This window comes from Paroedura picta, chromosome 10 (genome assembly GCF_049243985.1).
Source record: "Paroedura picta isolate Pp20150507F chromosome 10, Ppicta_v3.0, whole genome shotgun sequence".
In the NCBI taxonomy this organism is placed as follows: Eukaryota; Metazoa; Chordata; class Lepidosauria; order Squamata; family Gekkonidae; genus Paroedura; species Paroedura picta.
In genome coordinates, this window is record NC_135378.1 from 4,167,287 (window position 1) to 4,181,698 (window position 14,412).

At 45.6% G+C, this 14,412-nt stretch overlaps 1 protein-coding gene across 2 annotated transcripts in view; it reads left to right on the forward strand.

Annotated features, from left to right (window-relative positions):
- CRMP1 (collapsin response mediator protein 1) overlaps positions 1–14,001 on the forward strand; it is a 46,443-nt gene extending 32,442 nt beyond the window's left edge. For both annotated transcript variants that reach the window (XM_077300735.1, XM_077300734.1), the window contains exons 10-14: positions 843–984; positions 3,420–3,590; positions 9,169–9,348; positions 10,527–10,692; positions 13,042–14,001. In XM_077300735.1, the coding sequence (XP_077156850.1) occupies positions 843–984; positions 3,420–3,590; positions 9,169–9,348; positions 10,527–10,692; positions 13,042–13,133 (751 nt within the window). In that variant the 3' untranslated portion in view covers positions 13,134–14,001. The remainder of the gene's footprint in view (positions 1–842; positions 985–3,419; positions 3,591–9,168; positions 9,349–10,526; positions 10,693–13,041) is intronic.
- Positions 14,002–14,412: the final 411 nt, after the last annotated feature.

Consider the following 14,412-nt stretch of genomic DNA (forward strand, 5'->3'; position numbering starts at 1 on the left):
GGAGATGGAGTCAACAGACAAGGCTGTGTCCTGATGTGCTTTGGAGAGCTGCTGAGCCTTGCTCATTCTCAAAGGAACAGCAGATCTTGTTTTCACCTTCAGTCCCCCAGTTAAGATTTGAGGGCAGGGGGCTTTGCCATCATACCATTTTTTTGGCCACGAGCATCCTTCTCAGTTTGGCTTCCCCTATGTTGAATGGAGGGCAAAAATGAGGTTTCTGGGTCTTTTCCACAGTAGTGTGAAGGATCTGATTCTGAGCAGGACAAAAAGCAGGGAAGGGGAAAGTGTTTGGTTCCTCATTCCCTGTTGGATCTCCTCTTATTGGCAGCTACCCATGGCTGTTTTTCAGGCTAAAGTCTTCCAGGGGCTGTTAATTATCCTGCCTTATAGCATCGGGCTCAGCTCTGCTGGGAAGGATGGGGCGGGGAATCTATTCTAAACACATAAATTAGTCACAATTAGGATTTGGATGGGACACCACCCAGGAAGCTCAGGGTTGCTATGCAGAGGAAGATAATGGCGAACCACCTCTGCTCATCTCTGGCTTTGAAAATCTCCATTGTCCTGAAGTCACCATGAGTCCATTGTGTCTCCTCGCACACACCTATTATTAATAGTGATACATGTAAGCTCACAGAGAAATCAAATGAACTCTAATCCCTTGGAAAGGGAAGTGTTTGAAAGCAGAGGGTGGAATAGTCAATGGCCCTGGGAACAGGAGGTGTCAGGAGAATGTATTTTTTTAGTATCTCCCTGGCCCTGCCCAAGAGTAATGCAAAGCTCAGGCAGTGCTACAACCCTTTTGCAGCCAGTTCAAGCATTTCTCCTGTAAATTCTTTCAGCGGGGACCTGCAGGTGACAGGCAGTGGCCACTGTACATACAGCACAGCACAGAAGGCAGTCGGGAAAGACAACTTCACTCTGATCCCAGAAGGGGTTAACGGGATTGAGGAGCGAATGACGGTGGTCTGGGATAAGTGTGTGGTAAGTTCTTCATAGAGCAGCTGAGAGACCGAAAATCCTCCTCTCTGCTGGGCCCGGGAAGCCTGTCTGCCGGGCCTCTTTCCTCTTCTTCCGACAAGATCATTCAGAGTTGAGATGAGTTGAGATGGATGTGAAAGGTGTAGCTATCACTCAGATACAACTTTTTTGTGTTTTTATCATCTGAGAAACTTTGTAGATTAAGCAGAGAGTCTGTTTTGTTTGCCAATGTGCTTTATGGCTTATTTGGGATTTGAACCCATGTGTCTATGACCTAAGTGCAAAGAAACCCCAGTAAATTGTCTGGAAATACTCGATGCTGTAGCCATGTTAAACTGCAGGCTTGATTGGCAAGCTGGGTGAAAGAACCTTGGAAATATGTCCCGTCCGCCCCTTCCCTTGCACCCCATAAGCCACTTCAGGCTTCCCAAAAGAAACACCAGTAACCACTAGGCCTCTCTAAGGGCCAGTACATTTTGATTCTGCCTCTGAATCTGGGTTCTTAACTGAGGCCTCACAGTAAAGGCTTTGGAAGCCAATGCTGGGGACCTCCATCTCCCCAGAAACACTCTGCAGGCAGCTAATTTTCTTTTCCTGGTGCTGCAGTCTGTAGAGATTGCTTGTAGCATAATTCAGTTAATGTATGATATATCTTTCCATGATCCACACAGTCAAATGTTTAGAACATCTGGCATTTCTCTTTCCATATATGAAAACAGTATTTGTTGTAAGATTATGAGCATCACTTTACTCACATGAGTGATTAATGCTGTCTGATAGTGCAGTCTTTGACATCCCCTATTTTCAGAATTTGAATGCAAATTAAGCATAATATTTGTTGGCTTTTTTTGGTTAAGATTTTGATGGCTTTTGTGGCTTAAAATAGTTGTATCACTATTCTATCTACTCCCAGTGATTTCTTTCTCTGAATTGTCTTCTGTGTACTGTCCACGTTCTAAAACTGTAGGTTCTTCAAAACTTTTTTCTTTGAAGGAGTCTGTCATCCTTTTACCTCTTCACTATGGTTCTTCATTGTATTGTTCCCATTTTTATTTTGTCCTGTTCAGTTAATGCAATTCATGCTTTAAATTTCCCTTTTATTTCAATTGAGCAGATTGATGTGGATAGCTCTTTGCCACAATCATCTCCTGGTCTGGTTTTAGAAGAGAGTAGGTCTTCTTCATCTTTTGCTTTCAATTATGTAATCCATTTGATTTCTGCATGGGCATCTGGTGATGTTTACATAGACAATTATCAGGAGAGTGAAATCGGCCCTGGAACATGGGTAGTGGAGGCAGCGATGCCCAGAACTCTGCCCTGCTTGGTGCTCTGTCGCCCATCTTCCAAGACTGATACCACCCTCAGGAGAGCGGGGGCAGCCTTGGAAAATGAGCAGCAGTGACGGTGCAGCCCAGCTGGGCTTGGTGCCAGCTCTCACCAGCCATCTCGAGCGTTATGTGGAATGTGTTCCACATACTGGCCAAGAAGCTGCTTGTTGGAAAGTTTTTAAAATGAATTTGAGCTTACCTTGATTCATACTTCTCATGTTCCATGTTCCTCTTATATGCTTTGAATAACTTTGGACTTTCCTTTTGCATCCATTCACATCCATAACTGAACATCCTTCTGGTTATAATTTAGTTGTGTTATTGAGAATAGCACAATTCATAGTTGTCTTCTGCTTTTCCCCAGTAGCTGGTTGAGTGATATTTAACATGGGGTTCCATCTCCTTTTTTTTGTTTTGGATTGTCTCATCATAAGGCTTTCGAGTTTAGAGATGATCAGAAGTAATTTACCATTGCCTTCTTCTGCACAGTACTAACTAGGTTTAGCTGAAGTGGCACCATAATTGTCTGAAAGATCCTCTGCCAGTATCACTTTCCACCATTGCCGCTCCCCAGTAGCTATCCTTTGAGGATTCCTCTGCCCCATCCTTGTTAGAACTGTCCGTTCTCTTCTGCTGAAGTGGCCATTGATCCTTGATTGATGGATGAATTGGCTCTTTTAGTTTTCTCGGGTTGTGGAGCTGTGTTCTGGTAGTTTTTGCTCCCAATGTTTCATCTGCATCTCTGGCTGGTATCTTCAGAGGTTTGTCACAGCAAGCTGTTTTGTCTCAAGATGTGTGGTGGATGAATCTTAACCTGGTGTGTCAGCTGTGACCATTCCAACTTCAGTGACTCTGCTAGGAGTTGAGCCTCTTGACAGAGTGAGACCCCTTCCAGTGTCGCTCTCAGCTTTACTGACACACACAACCCCCCTCACCAAGGCCAGGTGTGCCTCCACTTGTTTCTCTCTCTCTCTCTCTCTCTCTCTCTCCCTCTCTTCCTCTCTGTGTCTCAGTGAAAAAAGTGGAGTATAAGTAAAGCCAATCATTTTTTAAAGCCACAGTAGCCCATCTTCTTTCTAAGACGTGTTACTCATGGGAAACGGATTTCAGTCCACAGGTAAAATGGATGAAAACCAGTTTGTGGCAGTTACCAGCAGCAGCGCAGCCAAAATCTTTAACCTTTACCCAAGAAAGGGTAGGATTGCCGTGGGCTCTGATGCCGATATAGTGATCTGGGACCCAGAGAAGGGGAAGACCATCACGGCCAAAAGCCACAAGTCGGTAAGCAAAATCTTTCAATGCTACTGTTTGCCTGGTTAGTGGTGGTGCTGACCTCTGGGAATCCACAGCATGTGGAGTAGGTTCCATGTGCCTGTACTGGTATTGATCCGGTTCACTTTGCCCTTGTCAGCATGGCTCAATAACTGCTCTGCAACATGTTAGGAAATCAGAGGCTTTATTGATATATAGAACAAAGAACAGGATTCCTGGTGGTTTAAGACTGAGAAGGACCATTTCACATGAGTTGGCATAGGGCCCAAATGCCACCTATACAAAACATCAGTTGACAGGTGCATACATTGCAGATAGTAAATAGGCAGTCCTAAAACAATGATTACAGTTAACATAAACATCCAGAAACCCATCCAAGTGCAAAAAGCTTTAATCTGTTCATAGAATCATAGAATCATAGAGTTGGAAGGGGCCATACAGGCCATCTAGTCCAACCCCCTGCTCAACGCAGGATTAGCCCTAAGCATCCTAAAGCATCCAAGAAAAGTGTGTATCCAACCTTTGCTTGAAGACTGCCAGTGAGGGGGAGCTCACCACCTCCTTAGGCAGCCTATTCCACTGCTGAACTACTCTGACTGTGAAAAACTTTTTCCTGATATCTAGCCTATATCGTTGTACTTGAAGTTTAAACCCATTACTGCGTGTCCTCTCCTCTGCAGCCAACAGAAACAGCATCCTGCCCTCCTCCAAGTGACAACCTTTCAAATACTTAAAGAGGGCTATCATGTCCCCTCTCAACCTCCTTTTCTCCAAGCTGAACATTCCCAAGTCCCTCAACCTATCTTCATAGGGCTTGGTCCCTTGGCCCCAGATCATCTTCGTCGCTCTCCTCTGTACCCTTTCAATTTTATCTACGTCCTTCTTGAAGTGAAGCCTCCAGAACTGTACACAGTACTCCAAGTGTGGTCTGACCAGTGCCGTATACAATGGGACTATGACATCTTGTGATTTTGATGTGATGCCTCTGTTGATACAGCCCAAAATGGCATTTGCCTTTTTTACCGCTGCATCACACTGCCTGCTCATGTTTAGTTTACAATCCACAAGTACCCCAAGGTCTCGTTCACACACAGTGTTACCTAGAAGCGTATCCCCCATCCAGTAGGCATGCTTTTCATTTTTCTGACCCAGATGCAGAACTTTACACTTATCTTTATTAAATTGCATCTTGTTCTCATTTGCCCATTTTTCCATTGTGTTCAGATCTCGTTGAACTCTGTCTCTATCTTCCGGAGCATTTGCCAGTCCTCCCAATTTGGTGTCATCTGCAAACTTGATGAGTAGTCCCTCCACCCCCTCATCTAGATCATTAATAAATATGTTAAAAAGTACCGGGCCAAGCACTGAGCCCTGAGGTACCCCGCTACTCACCTCTCTCCAGTCTGATGAAACACCATTGACAACAACTCTTTGAGTGCGGTTCTCTAACCAATTCCCTATCTACCTGACTATCTGAAAATCCAGATTGCAGTCCTTCAATTTATCCATCAGAACATCATGGGGAACCTTGTCAAAAGCTTTACTAAAATCCAAGTAAATGACATCAACCGAATTTCCCCGATCCAGCAAACCTGTTACTTGGTCAAAAAAGGAAACCAGGTTGATCTGGCAGGACCTGTTGGAGACAAATCCATGCTGACTTTCTTGGATCACCAAATTGTCCTCCAGATGTTTGCAGATCGCTCCCTTTAATATCTGCTCCATTATCTTCCCCACAACAGAGGTCAGACTCACTGGTCTGTAGTTTCCCGGGTCATCCTTCCTCCCTTTTTTGAAGATCGGAATAACATTTGCTCTCTTCCAGTCCTCCGGGACATCTCCAGTCCTTAAAGAGGTTCCGAAGGTGATGGACAAGGGCTGTGCAAGTTCTCTGGAAAGTTCTTTGAGTACTCTCGGGTGCATTTCATCCGGACCAGGGGATTTGAACTCATCCAGTGCAGCTAAATGCCTCTCGACAACCTCTCTATCCATGTTAACCTGCCACCCAGATACTGTCCTTTGGCTACGGTCATCTCTAGATGTGCCTAAACACTTTGACCTGTGGGAAAAAACAGATGTAAAATAGGCACTAAGCCTTTCTGCTTTCTCTGCATCTTCCGTTAGAGTTTGTCCATCCGCACCCAACAGTGGGCCTATTGCCTCCTTTACGTTTGCTCCTCACATAACTGAAAAATCTTTTCTTGTTACAATGGGCTTCCCTGGCCAATCTTAGCTCACTCTCAGCTTTGGCCTTTCTGATGATTGATCTACAGTGCCTAGTAACCTGTAGGTACTCTTCTTTAGAGGTCTGTCCTTCCCTCCATTTCCTGAACATTTTCCTTTTCTTTCTTAGTTCCTCTTGAAGTTCTCTGTTCATCAAAATAGGCTTCTTAGAGCTCCTGCAGTGTTTTCATCTTTCTGGGATAGTCATTGATTGAGCATGCAATAGCTCCTGTTTGAGTAGCGCCCACCCTTCACATGCTCCCTTCCCTTCCAGCATTCTCGCCCATGGTATGACACTCATCATGTCTCGTTGTACTTGAAGTTTAAACCCATTACTGCGTGTCCTCTCCTCTGCAGCCAGCAGAAACAGCATTCTGCCCTCCTCCAAGTGACAACCTTTCAAATACTTAAAGAGGGCTATCATGTCCCCTCTCAACCTCCTTTTCTCCAGGCTGAACATTCCCAAGTCCCTCAACCTATCTTCATAGGGCTTGGTCCCTTGGCCCCAGATCATCTTCGTCGCTCTCCTCTATACCCTTTCAATTTTATCTATGTCCTTCTTGAAGTGAGGCCTCCAGAACTGCACAAAGTACTCCAGGTGTGGTCTGACCAGTGCTGTATACAACGGGACTATGACATCTTGTGATTTTGATGTGATGCCCCTGTTGATACAGCCCCAAATGGCATTTGCCTTTTTTACCGCTGCATCACACTGCCTGTTCCCAGTCAGCCTACCTTGACAGGATCCAATTCTAAACCAAAACCAAAAAAGGAACACAACTCAACCTTAACAGGTAGGAAGTCAGAAGTTGATCTGTACAATAAAAAAGTAAAAGTTGTTAATTATTTATTATAGTGCACAATTAAAAACAGAATAAAAACAGAATAAAAACTATACAGAACTAACAGCACATAAAACCAAATATGTTCAGAACTGTGTTGATACACTCTATATTAAAAAATATCTATATTAAACTCTATAAAGTGTAGCTGAGTGGTTGAATGGGATCTGTAAATTATGGCTCCAACCCATATATGTAAATTTTATCCTTTTTGGAGACCACCTCCTATGGTATTTGCCTAGGGTCACCACTCTTCGCTATTATATAATTCTGTGCTGAGAGTATCTCATGTGCATCAGGTGTGGGCATTCCTTTTGAGGGAGGGGGAACTTTCCCCTTCTGCCAAACAGTTGGCTGACAGGGAGGCCACTGAAAAGCCCCTGCTCTGTCCGGGGGTTAGACACAGCCAAGCCAGAAAACTCTGCAGATTTGAGGCCTACTGCACAGCATTATTCTGCAAACGAAACTGGGTGCTGTTGCATAGGTTCTTTTGTATACTGTTTCATCTGTACAACAACCCTTTGCAGTAAGCCTCAAGTCTTTCCATTCAACAACAACTTGTGTAGGAGGCCTTAAATGTTTCTTTTCTACCACAACCCTGTCCAAAGTAGCCCTTTCTGCCTGGGGAGCTGATCTTTATACTCTGCAGATGAGCTGTAATTCCAGGAGCTCTCCAGGCCCCACCTGCAGGTTGGCTACCCCTGGGTTGGAAATATTCCTGGAGGTTTGGAGGTGGGACTTCAAAATCGTACAATGCCATTTTTGCCTGCAGTTGGGAGGGAGTGGTGCAGGTGTGTCTTTCCTGGGCTATGGGCTATGGCCAGCTCTTACCAGCAACTGTTTGTATTCTGGGGTGCAGACAGGCAGACCAGCATCAGTCCTGTGAGTCTGGAAAGTGCAGGAAGATCTAAATAAATATTTACAGCCTGAAACTGTAAATAATGAACAAGTAAATGGCTGGAGAGACATGAGAACTGGCCTGGCAAATAAAAAACCAGTATAAAAAACCTTACTAAGGTCAAAACTGCTGTGCACAGAGACACTTCCTCTTAGGATTGCCAGCTTCCATGTGAGGCTCTCTACCCCACCTCCCTCATGGGGAGTCTGCTATGGGGAGAGGAAGGGAAGATGATTGGAAAATGCTTTGAGATACCTGAGGCCTGCTGTGTCACTGCAGCCCATTCCCAGTTCTCTCAGACCTCTCACAGTCCCACATCCCTCACAGGTTGTCTATTGTGGGGAGACGAAGGGAAAAGGTGTTTGTAAACCACTTTGAGACTCTTTTGGGTAGTAAACAACGGTACAAAAATCCAGTTCTTCTTCTAAAGAGCAACCATGAAAGAAACATGTGGGCACATAACATTTTATCAACAGTGAAAAAGTGGAAAAGAAGGAACAGGGTGGACACCTGTGTACTGTGACTACCCCATGTGTATTAGGGCAGAGGGGCATTTCGGTGTCTGTGGCCTAATTCACACAAGAAGGAAAATGACGCAGAACTGGGGGGAATTGGTTGCCATGTAATCTCCCCCTAAGAAGAGTCTCCAGTCTGATTTTCCCTTCACATATCTGAAGATATGGCTCTGGAAAGCTCATCTGTAACCACTATGCCAAAATTCCCACAGGTCCGTCCTCTCCCACACTCAACGAACATTCCAAACCACAGGTTCTTGACACCCATATCTCCACACCCATGCCCTCATTTGCCACCATGCCACCACAACCTCCCACACAACACAGACATTCAACCCCATGCCCTTACAGATTGGACAACTCCTCCCCTTCCTCTTCCCACTGCCAAGCTCTAGTGCCCGTTGTATTCTTAGATGCAACAGGCTTTGCCCCTGGTATTATTATATATATATAAATTTGTTAAACATTTGTTGCGTGATATGACTATGTAGGGTCATGTTGACCCCCTTCCCCTGCCAAAATGGACAATATTGGGGCTGAAGGGGGTGGAAAGGCGAGGGGCCCTGGATTGGCATGTCCACAGAGATACTTTCCAACCATATTCTACATGATTGCGCCACATTTGGGGTTTCTCCAAGCCTGAAGAACATTGCAGTGGTTTTTCAACGGTAAAAAAGTTGAGAAAGGCCTGGTCTATGGTACACTGGAGAGGTTGCCCTCTGAAGCTGCTGCTTTCCCCAGGGCATCCCTATGAAGCCAGGGGAAAGACTCCTGTGTTATATTGCAAGCTATCTTACTCTGCATGGCAGACAACCTGGTGGACAGGTGGTGTTCCAGGAAGGTCTTCTCTTAGCCTCTCGTGGCTTATGGAGCCAGGTAGGTGTGCTTGAGGTCTGGGCAGGGCAGTGGAACTGAGTGATTGGCGGAAGGAACCCAAGGATGAGGTGCTGAGTATTATTTCTAGAATAACAGTTTTAAAATGTTTGGGTTAATTATTATGGGGTTAAAGCTATTAAACAACCAGACTCCGGAAGAAATTCACTCCCTTCTGTCGGATTAATATTTCCGTAAATGAATGCAAGATGAAATCTCCTCTTCCAACTGTTTAGGCTGTGGAATATAATATCTTCGAAGGCACAGAATGCCACGGAGCGCCCCTCATCGTGATCAGCCAAGGGAAGATTGTGTTTGAAGATGGAAATCTCCATGTCAATAAGGGGATGGGCCGCTTCATTCCCCGGAAGCCTTTCCCGGAGTCCCTTTATCAGCGCATCAAGACTAGGAGTAAGGTAGGGTTTCGTTCCTCGCTTTACTGCCCTTGCGGGCCCCCAGCTGTGGGAAGCATTTGGGGGGAGAGAGGGCCCCTCTTGTTCCTCTGCCTGGCACCTTCTGCCTACTTACTTACCATCTGTCTTGATACCCGAATTTGGCCCTTGTTATCTGCCTGCTGAGCTGCTGGTTCACAGGAGGCGCAGTTGCAGATTGTTGACTGCAGCGTTTGACTGGGCAGTTTAGGACCCCAGAGAATGTCTCCTAGTCAAATGACCAGGCTTGGCCTGGAATTTGCCAAACGACATCTTGTATAACAAGAGCAAAAGAAAGCAAAGAAAGAATAAACAAGAAGAGACTGCTCTCATTTTTGATTTCATAAGGTTTATTGTTTGCCTCAAGATAGGTTTCTTGTTCTGTTCCACTAAATCAGTGGTCCCCAACCTTTTTATTACCAGGGACCACTCAACGCTTGACAGTTTTACTGAGGCCCGGTGGGGGGGGGGTAGTTTACTCCTCTACTCGCAACCACTGCCCTAACGCCCTCTGATCGCTATGGTAATGTTTAAACATCCCTTCAAAATAAGATACAGACACTCCAAAACAATGAACATAAGGAACATTTTATTTTCATGGAAATTTTAACTCATGACAATGACAAATCAATGGGAACCCTGAGCTTGTTTCTCTGCAACGAGATAGTCCCATCTGGGAGTGATGGGAGACAAGGACACCCGAAGTGTGTTGTAAAGGGCCGGGGGGATGATGTAAAGGGCCAGGGGGGGAAGAAGGTGTCCTTCGCGGCCCACCTCCAATTAGTCGACGGACCACATGTGGTCCGTGGCCCACAGGTTGGAGATCGCTACACTAAGCGACATCAGCAAAGAAGTAAAAGGAAGTGTTGCTGCTCCCTCTGGTGGTTGTACTGGGGCATTGCCAGCTCCCGCTGGTCCCTCAGCACCAGTGTGTAATGCAGGGACTTTCCCAGGGTCTGGTCAGCTGCCCCTCACACCTTGCCATGCCTGATGGGGAGAGCTCTTCCCTATCCCCTTGGCCACTCCTTCCAGGCTGAGGGTGTTATTGCCATAGGCAGCCTTCTCCTAAGAGCTTAAGGCAGTGGACGTGTGTGCTTTAGTCCCATCCAGAGTTACCTGTAGAACAGATCTGTAGTTGTGCATCTTTGTATGTGGCATTGCAGGTAACAGGATTACAAGGAGTATCCAGAGGAATGTATGATGGGCCAGTCTATGAAGTCCCAGCAACTCCCAAATATGCAACTCCTGCGCCTTCCACTAAATCGTCGCCTGCCAAAAACCAGCCTCCACCAATCAGGAACCTCCACCAGTCTAATTTTAGCTTATCAGGTGAACCAACGCAACCATTTGTGATGATTACAACACCTGTTTAGATCCGTGTTCTGTTCGCACAGGATGTGTTGCTTCAAAGCTCTCGCACAGAAGACAGTGGCCCTGTTGACTTGGGCGCTTCCAGTGCTGTGTGTATACGTCAGTGGGGTGGGTGAAGGTTGTATATACAAACCCAGGGTTATGCTGGGTGATTTCCAGGCTAAACCTGTGTTGTGAGAGGGATCTTTTAAGTAGCATTTCTAGGGCAAAGGAGCTTGGGCACCATGTTATATTCTTTTCTGGGATTTCATTGATGTACAAGGAGGCAAGGTGGACATAGTACCTAGCTGGATTTACCCAGCTCTTGGAAGCTAAGCAGGGAAAGGAGACCTCCAAGGAAGATTCTGCAGAGAAAGACCATGGCAACCCACCTATACCTCTCACTTACCTTGGAAGCCCCTGGCTGGGGTCAACTGCAACTTGAGAGCACTTCACACGCACATGCACACACACACACAAGCATTAACAAGAATTTTACCTTCCTTTGATTTTTTTTTTACTCATGGTGACCCTGTGTAGATTTCAAGGCAGAGGTGGTTCATTGCCTGCCTCTGCACTGTGACCCTGGTCTTCCTTGGAGTCCTCTCATTCAAATTTGAGCAAGCTTCCAAGATCTGGCTAGCCTGGGCCACCCAGGGCAGGTCTTTCCTTAATTACCTGAGAAATTTTCCAGACCCCCTCACAGCACAGGCTTAGCCTGGAAGCCGAGCAGATCCACACCAGGGCTCAGATACAAGAGGTGGGAACCTACAGGCTTTTCTCCTTTGAGAATCCTGGCTCAAAGCTGCAGCACATGGCCAGGAACTCGTATTCCACGGGGCACGCAAGATCAGCTCCTGCTGCTCTGGCAAAACTACGCAGTAGGGCTTCTTCGAATCCAGGTTATTTTAGAATCATAGATTAATAGAATTGGAAGGGACCTCCAGGGTCACCTAGTCCAACCCCCCGCACTATGTAGGACACTCACAACTACCTATCGACCTGGAGTGACCCCAATTTCATGTCCAAATGATCCTTCCACCAAAAATCTCCAGAATCCAGCCTGGCCTGGAGGAAATTCACCTATCATTCCACAGTGGCAATTAGCAATTTCCTGGTATGCAAGGAAGAGCCACAAGAGACAAACCCTGGCACAACCCTTCCTGCCCACCCACTCACCAGCCGCCTAAGTTCATAAAATCATTCTGTCATCTGACTCTCTAGCCTGCTTAAAATGCCCAAAGACGGAGAACTCACCCCCCTCTCCCAAGGAAGCCTGTTTCACTGAGGAACTGCTGTGACTGTCAGGAACTTCTTCCAGATGTTTAGCCAAAAATTCTTTTGAATGAATTTCAATCCGCTGGTTCTGGTCTGACCCTCTGGGACAACAGAAAACAAATCTACTCCAGCCCCTCAAGTATTTGAAGATATTTATCATATCACCTCTTAGTCACCTCTCCAGGCTAAACAGACCAAGCTCCCTCGACCTTTCCTTATAGGACTTGATCTCCAAATCCATCACCATCTTCATAGCCCTCCTCTGGACATGCTCTAGTTTCTCTATATCTTTCTTTGGTTGTGATGCCCCAGACTGAACACAATACTCCCAAGTGAGGTTTTACCAGAGTGAAGTGGTAACATCACCTTGTGTGATCTGGACACTATACTTCTTTTAATACAGCCCAAATATCTGTTTGCCTTTTTAGCTGCCAAGTCATACTGCTTACTCATGTCCTAAGAACAAGTTAAAAGCTTATTAAAGACCTCTTGTACTTAAGTTTGTGATTGCTGGTGCCATCAAATGTTGAAATGAAAAGGTGTGTGGGGCCATTTCCTCTTTGTGTCCCTTTGTCTGTTGAGGTTATTCTTGGCATCAAGGCTCTGGGAGCAGAACCTTTTTGGTTGTAGCCCCCTAAGCCAGGAATGCTCACACCTTGTGCCGGTTGTGTTGCCTGCCTCTTGTTGAGTGAAGAAGTGCTTATTCTCCTAAACTCACCTCTTCTTTTACCCTTCCCCTCCCCGGAAACCTGAACCAACTAGTTTCCCTGCTGTGTCAAGTTTTTTTTTTTTTTTTTTTGGTTTGTTTGTTTCAATCTGGATTTGAGTTATGCTGTTTTGGTTTCTGTTTTCTAAGGACTGTTTGTGGATTTTAATTTGCTGCTATTTGTCTCTTCATCCCTCTACTGTTGATATAATTTGCAATTCATTGTGTTTCTGTGAACTCTGGTAATTTTACTATTGACCAGTTTTTCCCTTGGGAGTGGGGTGTGGGTGGAATAGCACGAGGCCATTAACCCTCTCCTTCCCTTGGGATTTGCTCTCTTTCAGGGGCTCAGGTAGATGACAACAACCCACGTCGAACTGGGCATCGCATTGTGGCTCCCCCTGGTGGTCGCTCCAATATTACCAGTCTTGGGTGAGCTCAGGTGGAAAAGCCAGACGGAAGGCGGGTGGAAATAATCTGATTTCCCTTTTATGTCCTTGTTGTTGAGCCCACAGTTTTATTTGGTACTAATGAAGGAGAAAACAAATTGTCTTTTCACCACTTTGTTTAATTTTTGCATAGAAAGAAGTCATCCTAGTGTGGTGTGTTTGCTTGGAACTTATTGCATCACCATTGTGCTTTTGTACCATTGTCACCCCCCCAGTGACTCTGCAGCCTTTTGCTTTGTCTTGTAAGTACCTGATGGGTCCTTTGCACCTCCCTGGCCCTCTCCCCCCTTAGCTGTGCTAGAGTAGATGATGCATGTGACAAAGTTCTTTGACGCAAGCTGCTGTTAGTGAGTGAGTCTATTTTAGAGCATGCTGCCAACCATGAAGGAGATCAGTGCCAAGAGAAGAAATGCCACAAAGGAGGGAAGTTTTTAAAGTATGCAATAGTCTTGGACTAGCCAATTTCTGTTGATGTCTATTTCGTCCTTATAGACCCATCCAAGAAGTGTTTTTAGTACGACGTTTTGTTATGCTTAGTGGCCCCCATCCACGTGGTCCCTTCCGAGTCAGTGTTACGGTTTGCTTCTAGGGAGAGCCACAACCTCACACAGCGACGCCAGTGCTGTCTTGTTCAGGGGACTTCTGCATTACAGGCAGCTGCGCTCGCTTTTGCATGACACTTTTTGGTACTTGCAAACAGTCCAAGTTGCTGTTGGATTTTTAAAGTTTTTGTACAAAGTTTTTCTCCTTTGTAATCCCCATTCATTTTTACTTACGATAATGTATCAGATTGACTAGGTGTGATTCATGTTCTGAATGGAAGGCTTGTGAAATAAAAGGAAATGTTTTGCCTTCTTTGATTTCCTGTTTAGTCATTTGCACCTCAAATGGTTTGGCCCAACTAAAACATGCAAAACATCCAGCATGCCTTGCCTTCTCTTTGCATGGATTTGTATGGAGCTGGCTGCCAAGTAATTCCTGGCCTCTCTCCTGAACAAGGATTTTGTCTTGCTGAGTGAGAGGGAAATTAGGCACTGGTTAGACTTGGTTCTTCCTAGGATTATTGCCTCCTGCCTGGAGTAACTTGAGACAGGCTCCCTTTGAGTTTGCTGAGCTCCAATATGCCAGACAGGCTTCATCAGATTGGACGGCATTTGCCTTCCCTAAACCTTTTATTCTTGTGACATCCAGCCTCATAAGAAGTCTTGGAGAATTCAAGTTTGCACACTGTTCTGTGCCATTTTGTTGATCCTAATAAGAGACAAC